This window comes from Labrus bergylta, chromosome 1 (assembly GCF_963930695.1).
Source record: "Labrus bergylta chromosome 1, fLabBer1.1, whole genome shotgun sequence".
NCBI classification, from domain to species: Eukaryota; Metazoa; Chordata; class Actinopteri; order Labriformes; family Labridae; genus Labrus; species Labrus bergylta.
In genome coordinates, this window is record NC_089195.1 from 29,938,922 (window position 1) to 29,960,071 (window position 21,150).

The 21,150-nt window shown below is 43.4% G+C and overlaps 1 protein-coding gene across 2 annotated transcripts in view; it reads left to right on the plus strand.

Annotated features, from left to right (window-relative positions):
* Positions 1–21,150, plus strand: part of pax5 (paired box 5) — a 61,985-nt gene that overhangs the window by 31,670 nt on the left and 9,165 nt on the right. For both annotated transcript variants that reach the window (XM_020641865.3, XM_065958872.1), the window contains exons 6-10: positions 864–964; positions 10,229–10,361; positions 15,283–15,384; positions 18,650–18,736; positions 20,331–20,417. In XM_020641865.3, the coding sequence (XP_020497521.1) occupies positions 864–964; positions 10,229–10,361; positions 15,283–15,384; positions 18,650–18,736; positions 20,331–20,417 (510 nt within the window). The remainder of the gene's footprint in view (positions 1–863; positions 965–10,228; positions 10,362–15,282; positions 15,385–18,649; positions 18,737–20,330; positions 20,418–21,150) is intronic.

Here is a 21,150-nt window from a genome sequence, read left to right on the forward strand (position 1 = left end):
TCAACATCACTTTGTTGTTCTTCTGGATCAGCTTCTGGTTCATATGGATCTGTATTTTCAGTCCAAACGAAAAAACAAGAACAAATATATACTATATATATATATATATATATATATATATATATATATGATATTTGAAACCCCTTCCCCATCTCCACCTGTCCGTCATATCACTCCCTCTGCTGAAGTACACACACTTGCACGCACACACTTCACAGACACACACCAAACACTCAGTGACCCCCAGGACTAAAATAGGCTCTCAGGAGCGGTACGGAGCGATGAATTGGCTCTATAGCGGGGGATTTTCACCCTCATCCCCTTTTTCTCTTTATCTTTCTCTCTCGTTCTCTCTTTCTAATCATTTGTGGGCCGCGACTCTTCAGAGTTCTTATAATTGTCTCGTTCAGTCCCTCAGCCTTGCAATAACTGCAGGATACGAGAGCTCACAGTCTAATACTGATACCACGGCCATATATATATATATTTGTGTGTCTGCGTGTGTGTGTGTGTGTGTGTGTGTGTGTGGATGTTACGACAAGAGAGACGGAGAAGTGCGTATATATGAGAGGCAGGAGTGTACTTTGGAGAGATCAAGAAGAAGAGACAGCGTATGCTCAGTAATGGATTGCATTTGTGTAGCATTTTCTCTGAGTCCCCACAATCTATGAAGTCACTCAGTCCTGTATCAGCTCAGCAGGGTTCATTTAAGTCCACACCTTGCTCAAACTTTTTCTCCACATCTGCCTCAGTGACTTATGTCATCAACCAACACTTTTACCCCTCCACTCTTTCTTTGTTATCTATTTTCCCTGTATTACACAACAAACTCACCTTTTCCCCCCCCTATCTCCTCTGTGCAGGTTTGCAGGAATCACCGCTGGCCAACGGGCACAGCCACAGTGGGCGGGACTTCCTCAGGAAGCAGATGAGAGGGGAGCTGTTCTCGCCGCAGCAGATCGAGGTATTGGACCGCCTGTTTGACAGACAGCCTCCTTGTCCAGTCCAATCCAGCTCTGACCTCTATGTGAGCCCTGACTCTGGCAAGGTAAGGGCGTGGCACCGTGCAGGCTCTGGGCTGACGCTGAGTGTGGGGACAGGTCAACAAGACTGTAGGGTGCCGTCCTGAAATTTAAAAGAACAGGTAGAGGCTAGGTGAGCTGTGGTGGATTATGTCCAATTTGAGGCTCCACCATAGAGGGTATAAATAATGGAATAGTCTCAGTGATGTCACCCATTGGTTTGGATCCAACGATGGCCTTTGCAATATTGGAAATGCGACCTCCACCTTACTTCCGATCAATGTAGTGGCAGGCAAGAGAGTAGAGCTGTAGAGCTGAGGCGAGCCTTAAGCCTCCGGGCAAACAGCTGCAATGGGTCCTCCGCTCTAATTATGCAAATATATGAAAAACTCTTCGGCTTATTCAAATTAAAACTTTTGAGTTTTAACAAAAAAGATCACCCCCGTACATTATTTACAAATAAAATTCTGGGCAAAAATATAAACTATCAGTGGAGATCTGTAGTTCATTTCAAAGCTTCAGTTCTTTTTTATTGGGTATTTTTTAAGGTATTAAAAGTGAGACTTAAATGAGACTTCATACATAAACATTTAGAAACATTTCTAGCATAAGGTATCAAAGAGTATAAACATAAATACATAACACTTGGATAACTGTGAGTTATCAAGCAGAGCTGCAGAAATCGTAATATATGGTTGTTAGGTCAAGGTTACAGGGTAACATCATTCAGTCATTTTAAACCCACCACAGAGCTTGTGGAGTTTGATGCCCTCTCTTACCAAAGGTGTTAGATAAGTAATGCTTGTCTCTGCTTTTAGCTTAAAGCCTGTCCTGCCTGCTATGCCTTGCCGTGCCATGTCAACTTTGTCAGACTGCGTAATCAAAATACTTCAAAGCAGCACACAACCATCGCATCCATCCTGATGTCTATTTTTTCTGCTTGCTCATGTCATGTGATGTCAGCATCATGTCGTCTTTCTCCGTCAGTCTGACACTCTGCTGTGTGTTTCTGCGCTCTGATAGATGTTGGGATGTCTGCAGCAGAGAGCCAGTCAGGCCTGGCCTATTGATGTTCCTATAATCTAGATACACTGCAGGGGTTAATGAGCATATTGACCCGGCTCTCATAATGACCTCACTTCCTGCTGCTTGGGGGAATGGCGATGGAGCTGTGTGCATGCTGATGCATCTTGGAAATGTGCTGCATAAGTGTGTGTGAGACAGAAAAGAAGCCCTAACCCTAACCCTAACCCAGGCCAATCAAGATCCCCACCCTAAAGCCTAAGCACTGAGCATTGACAGACTTTAAGGATGCCAGGTGTGCTGGGCTGGAAGGGCTTGAGATGGTATAGAAAATGAGGAGTAGGACACTTTGTCATGAGGAAGACTTACCAATGTATCCAAGGAGGGAAAAAAAGCCAATGAGTAAATTTGAATATTTGACTGGAAATCACAAACAACTCCATAGATCAATGGTCTTAGGAGTCCTAACACACCACCAAATCCTTCATGAAAAATCACCTCCCAAATGTCTGATATTTTTTTCAACCAATCTGATTTAGATAATAAAAAAATAATTATTGAGCAGTTTGGACGTCAGACGGTACAGAACATGTTACAGAAGATATAAACGGAACAAAAAAAACAAAACACTTCACAGACCTTTTTATTCTTTTTTCAGGCAAACATTCGCAACCCACTAAAAACAGCTGCCAGCCAACTTTTTTGGGGGGGCCCACTAGTTGAGCACCACTGCTATCGATAACCACAAAACTTATTAGCTGGGTTAATATTTTCAATTTAAGCTATCTGCACTCTCCCATCGCATCATTGCTGACTTTGATTACATTTAGTTTTCTCTTCCCCAAACATGACTGATTGCTGCTACAGTAGAAGAACATTTGTTTAGATTCAGTGGAGGGTTGGGGCGTTCACATCCTTCATATAACCATGTTCACAATGTACTCTTGTTAAGTCCCATAAGAGAGCCTGAAGATATGTGGAAGGAGTTTAACACTTGATGAGGTCACAGTGGGACAGCACTAAGCACTCATACACTTAACAGGAACGCGCCTCAACGTATGGAAGTCGGAGATTGGGTTTTAACCAAATTGTCTTCATGTTGAATCCAAATTGACCTCCCACCCTTTTGCTGCAGAAAGTTAACATAATTCTGAGTGGAATGGGCAGGTGTAAGTAGTACGCTGAATAACAAAACAACAATAAGCCTGCATTTGTATGCTATGGGTCTTTTTCTTCAGTATCCTCTAATTTGCAGCCCTGCCGTCAAAATTAAGGAAATATTTGGCCAATATTGCAAAATGACACTTCTGTTTGCATAACCTTTAGACATGCCCTGATATCAGGTTTATTTATCCAGTGAATGTCAAGGGCAAGAGGATAAACACACACAGGAGGAGTAGAAGTATATGGAGTCACATACAGGCTGCAGCCTTAGACCTTTAGGGCAAAGTTTTGCTTTTTAGCCCTTTCTCTTCCCGCTGACCGACATGGGGAGTGGAGTGGTACAGGGCGAGAGGTCGACAGGGATTGGCTCTAGTAGCTCTATAGACTACGAGTCAAGACTATAATACCCATGATTCATAGGTCAGTGTCCTCTCTGAGCCCGGTCAAGCCACTGGGGTCTGTGGATAGGGGGCTTTAGACTGCGGGTCGCCCTGGGGTCAAACCGGAGCTGCATTGTCATTAGAAAGAGGAGCATACATCTGCACACACACTACCCACCGACATCGCTATCTGTCCCCCTACCTCCGCTCCCCTTCTCTCATGCTGTCTAGTCGACCAAGCCCCCCTCTTCTCCCAGCCGGCATTTCCCAGAGGGAATGATTGACAGTCATACCCTTAACGTTGACAAACTGACAGCTACAGCTCAGCCTCTTCGGTGTGTGGGATGAGGTGTCTTTGTGTGCGTGTGTTTGTGTTTGTGTGTGCGAGGTCAGGCTGGGTGGGTTATGGTCAAGGAGGGTCACTCTGTGTTTTGGCTGACATTCCTAAAAGAAGCCTTGGACCTGCAGTCAATGGTGGTGCAGCAGCATGTGCGTGTGGCTTTGACCGAATGTGTGTTAATGTGTGTGTGTGTCGGTGTCTGCGTGTGTGTGTGTGTGAGTGGTGGTTTAATTTTTTGAAAGAATGTGCAAAAATGCAAGTGGCTCAATTTCAGGTACCAATAGTATATTACAATGGTATACTAATATACTGTAATTTTACTGGTTATTTTAAGCTTCTCATTATCTTTTGGCTTTCATGCGCTGAAACACGAGCCTCATTCATTATTTCTGCTTCCTTTCTCACAGATACAGATAAAAGAAAGTCAAATTGCTCACGTTCCTCGCAAGGAAATCTTATTTTATCTGTCACCAGTTGTTGCTCCTCTGTCCTGTTTGTCTCAGACCCTCTCTTTATCGCTCCACACTAACAAGCCGTCCTTTTATCTCATCTCCCTCTCGAGCTTTTTGTTCCCCCTCTCCCTGTAGTCTATTAAGTCCCACTATTAATTTGTGTGTGTGTGCGTGCTCCAATGTGTGTCTGCATGTGCGCCTGTCGGAGAGAGTTCATTTGAATTTCCCTTCAATCACTTCCTATTACCCAGGTGATAAATCAGCAGGGCTGATGGAGCCTCCAACCCAGCCCTGCTGCCCCGGGTCCAAACGCCCACCACAGCACCCAGCAGTCCCACTACCATTATAATGCTACATACCATCTATAGTCACTCAGAGAGGGCCAAACGTAACTAATAATTATAATATTCTCCTGAAAAATATATTTGTCCTCTGTACGGCCAGTGAATCTAAAGTTTCTGGTCTCATACTGGGTGGATTGTGCACTCCCCGTTTTATTCCAAACCTCTCTGGAAAGCTTGAGTTCAAACCCGCAGTTGTCGTAGGGAGATGCCGACATAGCAATGGCGGCTTGTTAACTTCCATTCCACCACCCTCCACCCCCCCAGATTCGTCCTTACGCATTTTATACCCTATTGAATACTGACTTCAGCTGGACAGTGTTTGTGTAACCCAGCGCAACAGCCTGGCTTTGTATTGTGTTTTGAAGCAGCGACGGCGGGATTCAATTTCATACTATGCACACGACACATTCCAGTTGAGGACACCTCCGTCTTCTAGGTTCCCCCGGCGCACATACACAATCACAATCACTGAGCCATCATCAACACCAAATCTCAGATTAACCACAAGTAGCCAAACAACTGTAGTTTTATTTACCATTAAAGCTATTCCTAAAAGATGTCGAGTAAAAGTCAGTATTGAGCTTGAATCTATCCTGCAACATGTTTAGTTTGAGTCAGATGTAACCTGGAGAAGCTGAGGTAGTACATATGTTGGGAAAATTTTGGAGTCTTCTGGGCGGGGCTAACAGTCACTGATGGAGATACCTGCGATCTTAGATTGCTCCCAGACTTCATCATAGACAAGCTGGCTTCTGCCTTTTTGTTGTAGCACAAATGCTCGCAGTAACACGTGCAGACACTCAACACAAGCTTTAGTGCAAAGTGTCCTTAAGTTTCCAAAAGTCTGCAAAATGTCCAGAAGGTACTGTAATTAATTATCTGGGTGTTTCTTCCATCTTTGTATATTATATATATATTAAATCAAAATCAAAGCATATTGATCAATAATAAAATCGATATAAAATCTAATCGTGACCTAAAGAATCGAAATCTAATTAAATTGTGAGGTTCTTGACAATACCCAGCCCTACTAACTACACACACACACACACACACACACACACACACACACACACACACACACACACACTCATATATATAAATACATAAATATATATATATATATATATATATAGATTTAAAGAAATCTTAGTCAAATTTTTCATATAACATTCATGAACTTCTGCCGCCTCTCCCCAGAGTTGAGGTCTATCTGGCCCGTCAGGAAATAAATATCCTCCCCACTGCTGCCACGCTCAGTTTGAGCGCAGATGAATTCCTTCCCCACAATCCCTGTCTCCGTTCGTGGGCCTCTGAGGGAATTGTGTTTGTTTATAGTCGAGCCTTTTTCCATCAGGAGCACACAAGACAATGTGGAGAGAGGGAGAGAGAGCGATGGAGAAATCCAGATCTATTTGGGGAATGGAGAAAAAGGGAAATACTATTATGCAAATTGGTGCAAGCCAACGGGGCCAGGCTGTGTGTGAGTGTGCATATGTGTGTGTGTGTGTGTGTGTGTGTGTGTGTGTGTGTGTGTGTGTGTGTGTGTGTGTGTGTGAGTGTGCATGTGTGTGTGCATGTGTGTGTGTGTGTGTGTGTGTGAGTGTGCATATGTGTGTGTGTGTCAGAGGGGCCGATTAGGGCTCATCTGTTATTGATGTGAAATTTGGACAAAACCATTACCCTCTCAAATGTGAGTCAGTGGACCAACCTGCTGTGTGTAAGGGACGGAGCGAGTGAGCCGGTCATAATCAGCCAATAGGAGACATGTTTTTATGAGTCTCAAACCCTGTAACAATACAAAGATTAGCATACACTGTTTGTGTCCACTTAGCACAATTTATAATTTTAACATTTTAGAAATCCATTCTTTTTTTGTTTCTGAGTCTGAACTGCCAATTAGTCATTCGAGAAAGCTGTCAAATCATCGGGAGTCGGTCGTGAATTAAGAAATACAAGCTAAACTAATTATTGCAATAAGGAGGAAATACTGTTTATTTTATTTTTGTTCTCATTAAACCAAAACTTGCTTCTGTTTGATAACTTGATTTGGTTTGATTGATTTGGTAAGTGGAAGAGGAGGCGCATCAATTCTGTAGTTTTACCAGCCAGATCCCTTCTGCACATGTCTTGACTCCAAATGACATCACCAGAGTGATATGTTAGCGCCCTTCACGAGGGTGTTTCAGCTTCAATTTAAAATGTACAACAGAAGGAGATGCGTCCATATTTATAGACAGTCTGAAGTCTGAGCATGGAGTTATTCTTTCAGAGTTTTCAAAAGGACTGTGCTGTCGTTTCAGTTCTTTCCATATTATTTTCTCCTTCCTTTTCATTTATTCAACATTTCTCTGCATCATTACTATCCCATCTCACCCTTTCTTCATGACTTGAGTAAAGTACGTCCTGACCAATGTTTAGCTTCCTCCTGCCATCTTTTCTTTTAACCCTCCATCCTGCCCCCAGTACGACTCACACCCCACCTCCTCCTCCACCCAAACGCCAACCCTTCCAAGGCAGCTGCGTCCCCCCTCTTTGATGAAGGCTGATGGGGCCTTATGAGCGCTGGAATTGACAACATTTACGGGGCCGAATGAGAATGATCCATCTTCCTTAGCGGGGCTGTCACCCCACTGGCCAAACTTCATCATGACCAATTACCACGGCAGACCCCGTCTTCTCTGTCGCTGCTGCTGCCTGGCCCCCATCTACATGGAAACATGGAAACATTAGACACCATTACAATACGCCAAGAGAGGGAGGAGGGGCTCTAGGGAAAGTGTGTATGAATGGGTGGAAAAAAAACTACAGGTGTGATGTGTCAGGGGGAAAGGGGGGGGGGGGGTGTTAAGAGAGAAAAGAGCTTAAAAATGTGTCTGAAGTGTAAAGAGAGAGAGAGAGAGAGAGGTGTGTGTGTGTGTGTGTGTGTGTAGTGTACAGAGTAAGCTCTTATTTGGCAGGTCACAGTCCAGTGGTTGTGTTGTGTGTTGACGAGCACAGGGGTGTTTAAGAGGTCAGTGAGCACAAACACACGCCCACACTCACACCTCCACACACACAGATGCAGAGGTATTAAAAGGGTCAGTGCGAAACTCTCACCTCATCACCTAAAGGAAATTCTGATTGCTGTCATTAGTGTACACACACACACACACACACACACACACACACACACACACACACACACACACACACACACACACACACACACACACACAGAGGCAGGTTAGCAGTCGAGAAAAGAGGAGGGAATTCAATTCATGTAGAAAAGTGAGTTTTTTCACATTGCACCCAAAGCAAGTTGTCACCTTGGTGAACAAAAACAACTCAAATGCAAAGTGATAAAAAATTGTATTTGGAAAAGTTGTAAATATTTATATTCAATTAAGGCATGTATAACGGAAACTCTCAGCCAGCATGCATCAATGCCTTTTTTTAAACTCTGGTTTCTCCTATGATAAATTATTTTTTTGTCAGTTTTAGATCTTGATTTATCTCGTTATCTTGGGAATAAAAAAGTTGGTTTTCCAGTGATAACGATCAAATTTTAACAGTTTTCTCGAGATGTTGAGAACTTGATATCACGGAGAAACCAGCATTGCTCATTCAGAGATAAATAATTTGATATCTGAGGAAAACAACCAAAATTTACTTTTCATAGGAAAACTGAGTAAAATAAAACATATGGATGTATTTCTATTAAGGGCTACCATAATATATAACAACTGTACTCAAACACACACACACACACACACACATACACACACACACACACACACACACACACACACACACACACACACACACACACACACACACACACACACACACACACACACACACACACACACACACACACACACAAATGGACAGCGGACAGGTCATTCAATCATGATGAGCGTAGTGATCCTGAAAATAGTGGTTAATCTATATCTAGGTGATCATCATTGTCACTGCCATCCCTACACACACACACACACACACACACACACACACCTGGTGGAGGATGGAGGATGGATGGGTCGTGGGTCTGTGTCGGGGTCAGATGGAGGTGAGGGGACGGTTTCCTATATTCATCTCTCTGTCTGCAGTTATGGAGAGAGTTCATTAAATGAGGTTTTTAGAGAAGCAGCTTCACGTCTAACGTTAATTCAAAGATTATCATGTTTTATTTCTTATTTAAAAAAAAAAAATTTAATTATACTTTGTCCACAGGGAGTGCTGAAAAGTGACGTAACTCCAACATTCCTCACAAGCGCTTTAATACATTTTTTGTTTTGTGGTAATAGTCAAAAAACTTGTATCTGGTAAATGCAAACTTAAGAAGACATCTGTAATAAAGGTTATGTAAAGACACATCTGGACATGTGCAATCAAAAGTAAAACTTATTTAAAGGCTTACTATGAGACTTTCAGAGTCAGATCAAAGCAAAGTCTCTCTTCAGACACACCTCCTTCATCCCTCAGCTCCCCTCCTGTCTCCTCACTTCCCCCCGCCCCTCCCGCCCTGTTTCACAAGCAGCGTTCTGTAAGGCAGAGACAGCAGCAGACAAGAGCTAAAAAACATACATTTTAAAGTTGGTTCGGTTGTTACACGTTTGTCTTTTTAGGCCACAGAAAGTATTTTCTTCAAATTGGAACGTCTGTTGGTCTCCTTCAATCTACTCATGGAACGAAACAGTGTTTTAATGCACCTAGAAACACTTTCTCAGAGTGGGCGGGGCTGTCAAAAAAACAAGAAGACAAAAAAATCGCACAACTTAATAACAACCAGAAATTGCTTTGCCACCGCAGTCTGCCCTTCTCTATATGTTTTACACTTTGTTGTAGTGGCTGTGTGATTGTATGTGTGTGTGTGTGTGTGTGTGTGTGTGTTAGGAGCTGGGAGCTGGTGTGTAGGTGTGTAGAGATGATCACAGTAGTTATTGTTGTTGGTATCTGGGGAGACAAGAGGCTTTGCATTAGCCATGGTCTATACCATGTCTCTCTCTGTGTGTGTGTGTGTGTGTGTGTGTGTGTGTGTGTGTGTGTGTGTGTGTGTGTGTGTGTGTGTGTGTGTGTGTGTGTGTGTGTGTGTGTGTGTGTGTGTGTGTGTGTGTGTGTGTGTGTGTGTGTGTGTGTGTGTGTGTGTGTGTGTGTGTGTGTGTGTGTGTGTGTGTGTGTGAGGATGGGAGAGATAGAGCGAGCTGATCCTGTGGTTATAGACTGTTGGACCTGGTTGTACAGTAAATCCCTGTCTTTGTAAACAGATCAATAAACTCTCCACTGTAGGAGTCTTTCTGTACGTGTGTGTGTGTGTGTGTATGTTTCTGTACCTGTGTGTGTGTGTGTGTGTGTGTGTGTGTGTGTGTGTGTGTGTGTGTGTGTGTGTGTGTGTGTGTTTGTTCATACTAAGGCTTCATTGCTCTTTGCCACAAGGCAGCATACTACAATACGTTTATGCTGTATGTAGCAGAACATGTAATGATTTCATATCTTTTTCCCCCCCTCTCTTATTTCTCAGACGTCGGACTATTCAGCCATGGCCTCGCTCGCAGGTGGACTGGATGAGATGAAGAACAGTTTGGCCAATCCCGGTTCGGGGGCGGAGCTAGGAGCCAGCGTGTCCGGTCCACAGTCCTATTCACTCGTTCCAGGTAAGAAAGACATCCAACATATAAACTACACTCCTGCTCAGATACAGACTTTTTGTTCCCTCAGTTAAAGCGGACGATATCTATAAAACAGGGACGAGTATTTTTGGACGATCAATAAAACCGCTAAGCATGTTTTGGGATTACACCCAGGTGTTTCTTATCTTTAGACTTGTTTTTGGGAACATCTCTTAAGCTTGTTTTCCTGAGTATTGCTTTAATTCCTTTTCCATTGCACCTAAATTGTCTCCACTACATTATGACTGAATCCAAAAAAAATAAGCAAAACCAAAAAAAGAAGTCTAACGTTAGTATGACTTTAAACACAGTCATTTGTATTCAATGCGCGGTGACATTTCAGTTTTAAGTCTACCTCAGCAGAGGTGGCAGCTACACAGATCCTAAGTGATCCTGTTTAAAGAGCTCAGTGCGCTGGGAGAGGTGAGCAGCCCAGAGGAGTGGAGGAAAAAAGCAAGGTGGATAAAGAGAGGAAAAAGTGAGGGGCCTCGCCTCCTCCTCCGCCGTCTCCATTTAGAGGTGCCAGGAGAGGCAGCGGTTAATTAAGAGTAGACCAGGGAGCACTTGGACAAGGCTTCGGCGTTCCCATCTGTAATGAGGGAAATCATAGAGCTGGGATTTTGGGATATCTGGGAAAGGGCTCTTTTTTTTTCTCTCTCTCTCTCTTTTTAACCCACTGAGGAATATTACCTGGAAAAGAGCGACAGAGAAAAGGAACGAGAGAGAGAGAGAACATTTCCATTTCTGCTTATGCATGCAAGCACGCACATTCATATTCACACATGCATCTTCTGAATATTATGCATGCATTTCCTTGCCTTGTCTATTCCCTCAGAATAGGGCTCCCTCTAGGGGATCAGATGTCTGTGTGTTTGACGCAGTGTTATTGCTTCCTTGAAGGGTTGTTGGTCCGGACACAGGCAACATTTAGACATTCAATTTTCCTTTCCAAATCTGTAGGGCATTTTCATTTCCCCCTGATCTTCACCTACTCCAGTCCAAAGGGACATATTGTACATGGAAGATTTCCTCCATGTTTGACATTTGTTGCTCTGATGGCTGTTTTATTCAGAGGAGTTCAAGTAATAGAGAAAGAGAGCCAGAGGAAGCATGTTTTGTCCGCTGCTGCAAGTGAGCGCGGAGGAGACTTGTACTTGCAGTTGACCTCTACAGTAAAGCTGTGGAGAGCAGATACGTCAACACAACTGGCATACATGAACACAAATACAGTGTATGCACAGACACAGGAACACACACGCTCACACACACACACACACACACCTCAGAGGATCTGGCCCTGTCTGCCCCCTCTATGTTGGGCTGTAGAGAGTCCATCTCTCCTCTCCTCCCTCCCTCTCCTCCGTGCCCTGTGCACTGACCCTGAGCGGATGAGTAGCCCGTCTGCACTAATGCCTCGCTGTCGCGTCAAACACCGAGAAAAACTTTACTACACTGAGACAGGAGAGGGGAGGCGGAGAGGGACAGAGGGGGAAGCACGGAGGAGAGAGAGAGAGAAGGGATTCATGAGAAAGAAGCTCAAGTAGTGAGGGAGCTGAAGAGGCCGATATTAAGTGAAGAGGTCAGAAAAATGAGAGGAGGAGGAGGAGGAGGAGGTGGAGGAGCCTCAGATGATTTGTAACCACACAGTTTTACTTTGCCTATTCCCCTCCCTCATCAACTCCACTACTGCTCCCATCTATTTTTCCCTTTTTATGCCTTGACCACGGAGCGGAGCACTCACATAGTCAAACAAACTGGACTTTGAGGATGAAGCGTCAGGATGCTGTTTGTCTTTGGTTGGCTTCTTTCAGCTGGCACCGAAAGACTTGAGAGAGTTTCTCGTGTGGCATTTCTGATTGGCTGGTATTTCTGATATTTAATTAAGGTTTGAATGTCAAATGTCCGACCGCTGCATTTGTTTAGCGCTCATGAATATCATTTCTATTCACATGGCTTTTGAGCGCCCTGTGAAACTAACGATAATGATATTTCAGCTGTCCTGCTTAAATCAAATCTGTAATTTGGTATTCAGTGACTTTCTTTTTAATGAAATAACAGAGAATCATATTCTTGATAATACAAGAAACTAAATACATAATGGATAGTGAGTCACTGAACCAAAAAAAAGAAGGGATGACAACTCCCTCAACTACTTCAATACTCGACAAACTAACGAGTTTCCCATCAGCCTTTGCTGCACTCTGTCTTTACTGCTCTGCTTCTTTTTTTTTTACTGTTACTTATAACCACTTATCTTTTTTTGATATTTTCGTATATTTTGTTTTAAATATACTCGCAACATCATTAAAAATGAGGGTATGTCCTCAATTACTCCTTGAGATTTATATTCAGGTTAAATGAAGAAAACTGATTTTTGTTCCAATGGGTGACAGTCTGTACATTGTTTCTCCGTCATAAAGAGTTTAATTCAGTCTTTTTCTTGAGATCTTGAGAATCAACTCGTTATCATAGAAAAAGACAGCGTTGTTATTTACGGGATAAATAAGTCGAGATAGAGAGAGCGAGCAACCGAAATGTACTCGTTATTACAGGAAATAAAAGTAAAATTGAATGATGCATGTCAGCTTAGGACTTCTGTAGAAAGGTGCTTTTAAATTTAATTTGTAGGTTTTGTTTGATGCTTTAATTATATCTAAATGTATGCACCATTGCTTCAATATAATTAAATTTTGCTTGTAACAGATTATTTTTACATCATGGTAAAACTCAGATAAAGAAATCCACCGCTGTAACCTTACTTCTCTTCTCCGTCTTTGATGTTCTCTCCTGTTTCTCCATCTCCTCTCCTTTTATTTTATGTTCTCTCTGTTTCACATCTTCTCCTCGTCCTCCTCCTCATCCTTCTCCTCCTCCTCCTCATCCTCCTCCTCCTCCTCCTCCTCCTCCTCCCCCTCCTCCTCCCAGTTAGTTAGTGGTGGTTAAGTGGAGGGGAAGTGAATGGGATTGATGGTGTTAGCATCTGAGCTGTTTATGATGATGATAAATGTGTGTGTGCACGGAGAAAGAGGAGGGTGTTGATGTGTTTGTGTGTGTGTGTGTGTGTGTGTGTGTGTGTGTGTGTGTGTGTGTGTGTGTGTGTGTGTGTGTGTGTGTGTGTGTGTGTGTGTGTGTGTGTGTGTGTGTGTGTGTGTGTGTGTGTGTGTGTGTGTGTGTGTGTGTGTGTGTGTGTGTGTGTGTGTGTGTGTGTATGATGATGATGAATGGAGGGCTCCTTCTCCACGCACTCCCAATGTCTACTGCGTGCAAACATAGAGAAATGATTTGGGCCGACACACTGTCATGTAGTCTAATGCAGTTATATATCCAATCCACCCGCTGACAGACAGAGGAGGGAGGGGTGGAGGGAGGGGTGGAGGGAGGGGTGGCAGAAAGAGGAGGGGGAGATGGTAAATTAATAGATGTTAGCTGATGGAAAACAAGGAGGAAGGAAACAAAAGGAGGGACATCCTACATGTGCATTTTTAGTAAACAGCCTCCATGAGGGGTTTACATTTAGGGCTGTTATTTGCAGCATTTTAATGATATTGAAATTGAATTATACAATCCTGCCATGGTACACTGGATGTCAAATATTGAAACAGCACATTGGAAGAGTACCTTTGCCTTTAAAACACAGTTTGGATCAGGCGGAAACCAATTGAAGAAAAAAATGGATTAGCTGAAGGATCAAAGTAACTATTGCAACAGTTGGGGTCATCTGTGGACTAGTGGTTGCTTCGCACACCCCATGTACAGGGGCTAAGGTCCTTGGGCGGGCGTCCCGGGTTTGAGGCCAGTCTGTGATCTTTACAAATATCCAAGACAAAGGAAATGATCTGCATTTCTCAAACCATGGACCTACGAGCATTTGAAAACTTGGGTGTTGACTGTGTGGATAGTAAATGGTAAATTAACTTTTCTAGTCTTCTGACTACTCAAAGCGTTTTTACACCGCGTGTCACACCTACACATTCACACACTGATGGCAGAGGCTGCTGTGTAAAGTGTCCATCAGATACTGTAATAACTAAGCTAAATCATGCACAATCATTCAGGGCTTGACCTTCCAATTGAGAGACGACCAACTCTACCAACTGAGCCACAGACGCCCAAATAGTGACTTTTATCTTAAATATCTATGTTTGCCTTACAAAACTGTCTCATTTTAACATTGATGAAGCTTTGTGAATTTATTATCTCAAGCTCTTATTGAATCTAACCTTTCTTTTTTTTTTCTCTTGTTTCATGGTTTTGTAACCTGTCTCTTAAAAACAAAACATTTTCTTAACCAAATTTTCAAATGTGTGAGGAAGCTTATCGATAAGTCTTAACATAACCTTTCAGATCTGTATCCTGTACGGCTGCAGCGTACAGCGAGCTCTCTTCTCCATGACTGTTCTCATCCTCTTAAGTCGATAGTTTCAGCTTCTTGGCTCTCAGTTTGTTGCTCCTTAGGGGAGAGCAAAACGCTTAAAAAAAAAAAAAAAAAACACGTTTGTACTCGCTGCCATAGCACTTCTTTAAAACGCTAGCACAAGATGATGCACTTTATCTATGGGAGGATGTTTGAAACTTTTGAGCGTGTGTCTGTAAAAGAACTTTGTCATAACTTTTTTTTAAATAAATTATGTCTTTTTATAGTATTGTGATGTCTGGATGTCCTTAGATCTTTGAATTTGTTTTGCTTTAATGTGTTGTTTATGTCTCGGTAATGCTGAATCTCCAGCCCTTTTTATATCCTGATAAAGAAACCTCAAACCATATTTGCAAATAGCAGGCTTACAAACTGAACAAAACAACGAGGTGTAAATGTGATGATGCTTTTTATATCAGGATTTTTGATAATGCATTGATGACAGCATGTGTGTGTATTTATGTGCGTGTGTGTGTGTGTGTGTGATTACAGGTCGAGACCTAGCCAGCACCACTCTACCAGGCTACCCTCCACATGTTCCTCCAACTGGACAGGGCAGCTACTCCACCCCCTCCCTCACTGGCATGGTACCTGGTGAGTACACGAGCGCACACACCTGCATACACACACACACACACACACACACACACACACACACACACACACATGCACACACTAATTCAAACTGTGCCAACTTTTCTGATAACCAACAGTGCCATCTTACATCTGTAACTGTATTTACATATCTGTTTGAATTCTCATAAGGTTATGTTTCACGTTTGTGTGTGTGTATGAGTGAGTTTTTTTGGTGTGAGTTTGTTGGTGTGAGTGTGTATGTCGGTGTGTCTTCAGGGGCTTACTTAGCTCTGCCACTTCCTCCTTCTTGTCTGTATGGCTGACAGTGCTCCCAGGGGGTGCTGTGTGTGCACGTTTGTGTATATCTTTACATATACGTGTGCGCTTGTGCCCGTGTTGTGTGCGCCTCTCTGTGTGTATCATTAGAAAGCAGCCACAGTAGCACAGCTGTCCCTCCTCAACATTAGTAATTTGTTTTTAATGAGAATCACCAGTGACCCACGACTAATTCATTCATTCCCTTCCACTCCGCCTTTCTACGCTGCTTTTGTGATTCAATCCTGGACCGCCATCCTTCCTCTCTCTCTCTCTCTCTCTCTCTCTCTCTCTCTCTCAGTCTCTCTCAGTCTCTCAGTGCTGGTCATGAAGTTTACTGCAGAGAAATAAAGACAGATACACAAAAGCGAAAGCAACAGCGTCAGCAGAGCAAAGTCAAAAACAATGTTGTTTACAAGTTTTATCTCTGTGTATTTTCGATCATTCAGTCTCTGAAAATACGTACACACACTCACCCTCGGTGGACATGTAGGAACAGCACGTCTAAAGATGGGTAACCCTGTCGCCCTGTCCCCCCCCCCAGCGCTCACCCCGTCCTGTCCTCAGGTTTGACAGCATATTTGTGTGTGGGTGTGAATGTGTGTGTCGGCATGCTATTGCTAGCGTGCCTTTGTGTGTTTGTTTTTGACAATGTGTGTGCGCGACCTTGACACTGAGCTACACAAGGGAGACCCCTGCGCCCTCCACTCCCCCTCCACTCCCCCCCCCCCCCCCGTCTCCTAAACAACCTGACACGTTGCCGTCACTACGGTGATGACAAGGGGAGGATGTTCGCACCCGGGGATGCCATGGAGACCGCATCCCCGACCCCACCTGACAGACGCAGATAAACATACACACACACACACACACACACACACACACACACACACACACACACACACACACACACACACACACACACACACACAGTGGGTCGTGTGAGATAGAAAACTTGGGTTGTGCATCCAAATACGCACAAACAGACACACAAACCACCTCAACATCTAAGAGATATTGTGAATTCTCCGACTTGCTGACTGGAAGGCGATAATCTTCCAGCTTTGCTCCTCCAGCTCCACCATGTTTTATATCAGCACTTCCCAGGCAAATTATCCTCCTTTTTGTCCGCTCTGTCTAATATCATACCTTCATTAAGCAAGCAACTCTCTTCTGCTGTTCTTCTTCTTCTCTCGCTGCAGCAGGGGGGCTGACACTCAGAGGGGGTGTAGAGGAGCAGTGAGGCAGAACCGACAGAACGAGAGGGAGAGAGGAGGGATGGAGGAAAGGGGGGGGCATCAGGGTCTGTGACTGTCAGCTATGGGAGAGGAATCCCCCGGGAGGAGTGAAGGTTCAGGAGAAGAGAAAAAAAAAGAGCCAAAGATAGAAAAGAAAGGAGCGCAAGAGGAGAAGAAACGGGGAAGAATGTTGTTTTGATGTGAAGGGTGACGGGTGGGCTGTAGTCTGAGAGGACGAGAGGGAAAAATAAAAGAGGCAAGGGGAGGAGTGGGAGGGGGAGACAAGAGGAAGGAAGAGTAGACCCCAGACAGTAAGTAGTAAATGAGGGAGAAAAGCTATGCTATCATCCGCTGTATGGGAGGACCACTACAGTCTCGCCGAGATCTCCAGTTCAGTCACTCTCAACTACTCTGCAAACCATTCTGCTGAATACTGAGTGAAGGTTAAAGTGTTACTGTGAGCAGAATCAAAACTGCATGACAACACTGTCATTACCTTTGGAAACAAGGCCGAACGGTTAAGTTGTTGGAGCACCATCATGCTACCTACAGTTTCTCTAACAAATAGCAGTTATAATTTGCAGGGGGGGTATCCAAACATTTTTGGCAGAGGGGGCCAAACGGTGGCACTGGCTTATAAGTGGGTTGGAGCTGGATGATGCTTGTTAGTTCAGGGGCGGCTGTGGCTCAGTTAGTAGAGTCGGTTGTCTCTAAACTGGAAGTTTGAGGGTTTGATCCCTAGCTCCTGCAGCCACATGTCCGTTGTGTCATTGGGCAAGACTCGCTGCTTCGTCAGCGTAAAAATGTGTGTGAATGTATAAATGTCAGCTCATACTGATGGTCACTTTACATAGCAGCCTCCGCCATCGATGTGTGAATGTGTAGGTGTGAGTAGTCAGAAGACTAGAGAAGCTTTATAGAAGCTCAAGTCTATTTACCGTTGGTTAATTATTAGATTTGATTGGTTGTTTGATTCAGAGCGGATGATTGCTAACAGTCATTAAATCTATCACTTTTAACGTCAGCAGGCTGTTGCTACAAAGCTGAATAAACTGGATTGAACGTCAGTCCTGCCAATGACGGGACAAATTGCCTGTTATTGTTAATGGACTGGCATCTGGGGTGGCCAAGTGGATAACAGGGGCACATGCCACCCCAGGCTAAGCTTCGGACACGGCACTGCTACTTTTCAAAACACAGGAGGTCCTTTTTTTAAACACATCTAATGTTGTTACTTTTCTGTATAGATGTATCACACAGTGCTTTTACATTCAAACAAGTATCCCAAGTAGGCTTTTGTAGTGTTTTAGGTCTTTTTGGTGAGAAATACAATTTTAGAGCATGCAGGTACTTTGTAGTTAAAGCTTTTAATGAGATGCAGCAACTAACATTTCAAAATCTGTTATGTCAAAACATTGCTTCATCTTATTGAAAGTTGTATCTTCACCCAAATGTTCTTGGAGTAGTACCCTACTAAAAACAGGATTCTTGGCATTTAATCAATCATCTAGTCCAGATGTCCAATCAATATTTCCAAAAGGCTCAATGAACTTGATGTTCACTTCCAATGGTTGGCTTGTATATCAAACAGGGCTCACACATACAAACCAAAAATATCCAGCATTTTATTTCTCTGGGACAATGACGACGAACAGACGGGATCCTCCTCTCTGTCATTGGCTGTTTCTTAACCCTGCTCTGTTTCTTGTGTTTTGTTTTTTTTCTCTCAGGGGGAGATTTTTCCGGAAGTCCTTATTCCCATCCCCAGTACTCCACGTACAATGAATCGTGGAGATTTCCAAACCCCAGTTTATTAGGTAGGTGTGTCCCACATCTCTGCACAGAGTTCTGCTCAGAGATCAATAATTGTATCATTGAGTTTCTTTTCATCCCACCTCACATCCCGCTTCCAACCTTTCTAATACACTCTTGTAATATGCTGTATCTTTCATTCGCCGCTGTTCAGCTTTTCATTACATTACACTTCTTTCCGTTCTGCACTTTACAGTTGGATACATCATAGACATACTAATGGTTCTGTGGAGGGATTTTTTCTAAAGACTGGCAATTAAAGGTGTGAATAGGTTTGAAGAAAAGGGAAGACAGAGTGAGAAAGAGAGAGAGAGGCAGAGGGAGAGGAAGGAACAGATTGGGAGGCATTTCTCTGCATGAGTCATCAGTGCTGCATTATGGGATTTGTAAGATTTTATGTAAATCTGTTATTGTGGAGGAATTTCACTCTTACCACTTATTTATCATTTTTCATGCAATCATGAGAAGGATGAACAATTAACAATGTGAACTCATTCTCTTTGAAATGAAATGTGTTCTTCTGGGACAGTCTGAAAGAGGTGTGACAGCGCCAGAAATATAGAAAACATGTCTCCTTTTTTTATGATTGTTTTGTTACATTGTGACATAAAATATTACTCTTTCTTTAAAGGTCACATGTCGTACTGCTTTTCAACAATTTGAAATAAGTGTCAGCGCTCCCCAAAACATGTCTGTGAAGTTTCTTATTCTAAATCCACTCTGATCCTGTATTTGATCATGTCTATAAACCCCTCTATTTCAGCCCTGCTCAGAACAGGCTGTTTCTGTGTCTGTACCTTTAAATGCTAATGAGCTGTGTCTGACCACGCCCCCTCTTTGGAAGAGATTGGGTAGCTTGGGCTTTCTTTCACCAGGCCTTACTGTTTACGGTGAGAAGGCAGACTCAGAGGGCAGAACAAACACCTAGCTGTGTGAGTGTCACCCATCTGGGGGAGGGGTTACTGCCCTTTGTGATGTCATGAAGGGAGAATCTCCAAACGGCCTGTTTGAGCACACATTTTCTGAAAAGTGGAGCAGACAAAAGATGGAGAGGATGGACTTTTCTCTTAATTGGGGATTTGTAGACGGACTAGGGACACATGTTAGTGTCCAGAAAGTGTATTTAGCATAATATGTGACCTTTAACACTAAATTAGATTTCTTTTGCTGTCAAATTTAAACTGCATTTCCAATTTAATCTCAGGGGGAGTATGGGATGATTGTGAGTAATATTGCAAATCAATGTGCACCACTATAACTACAAGTGAGTAACTCCTCCCTAGTGATGACAAAATCTAAGTCACCTTAAGATAAGAGAAGAAAAACCACCTTGATTACAAATATTTTGCTACAAAATATTCAGAAACACTCTTTGAGCTTTGCATCTGTGCTAAAGAGGAGAAATTAACCCTGAGCCAAAACTACAGTCAGTGTCAAAGTCGGCATCTGGGGAGCTATCTAAGGGTCACGTTTAAAGGTGAAAAGGTCAATGATCGACGCTTTGAAGGTCAATAGGTGAGAAGGGTCAGTTTTTTTGGCCTCCACCTTTTATCCCTCTCGTCTCCTAACCTCTCGTCTCCCTCCCTCCTCTGTCCCCAGTGTTTCAGCAGGATTATGGGTCTCTCCTGGGGACGGAAATCGGCTGCTCCTCCAGTCTCTTCACCAGCCAGGCGGGACAGATGCAAGGTGGGTAAAGAAAGAAACAAAGAAAGAAGCAAAAAAAAAAGGCAGGAGGTATAAGAAAGAGTAAGAGAGGTGTTTGTAGAGGAGGAAAAATGATCATAGAACACTGACGGGAATAAAGGGGAACTTTCTGTATGATAACGGATGAGTGGACACATAATATGAAGACAGGAGACACTGAAAGGTTTAAGATTGATGGTCGGGAGGAAATGTGGGGAAAAAGATTTGAGTAAAAGTGACCAACGACAGAAAAGAAAAGGGCAAAGAGGGAGACAGAGGGCGTCTGAAGACTTCCCTGAGACTAAATAGTTTGTCAGACCGGCTTAATGCCTCACTTCCCCAAAGAGCCTCCTGAGATTACCTGGACTGTGGACAGACATAACCTGTCAACACACAGCTGGCCTGATTGATGAAAGTGACAGAGACAGGTGTGTGTATGTGTGTGTGTGTGTGTGGAGGAGGGTATTTTTCAGAGTTTCAAGGTGTGTGGGTGTGGGTTTCTGTGTGTCTTTGGGGTTACAGTATTGAATTGACCTTTTCCCTGCGGAGAGAATAGACTCAAGGGATCAGCCGTAGTAGAGCTGTACTCAGTGTGTCAGCTTAGACTGTCACTTAGATAGTGTGTGTCTCTGCCCACGTGTGTGTGTGTGTGTGTGTTAGAAGGGGACAGAGTAAAAAGAGTGAAGGTGGATGATGAGAAGAGTGAGAGAAGGTAGCCTGAGTTCATTTTATCGGT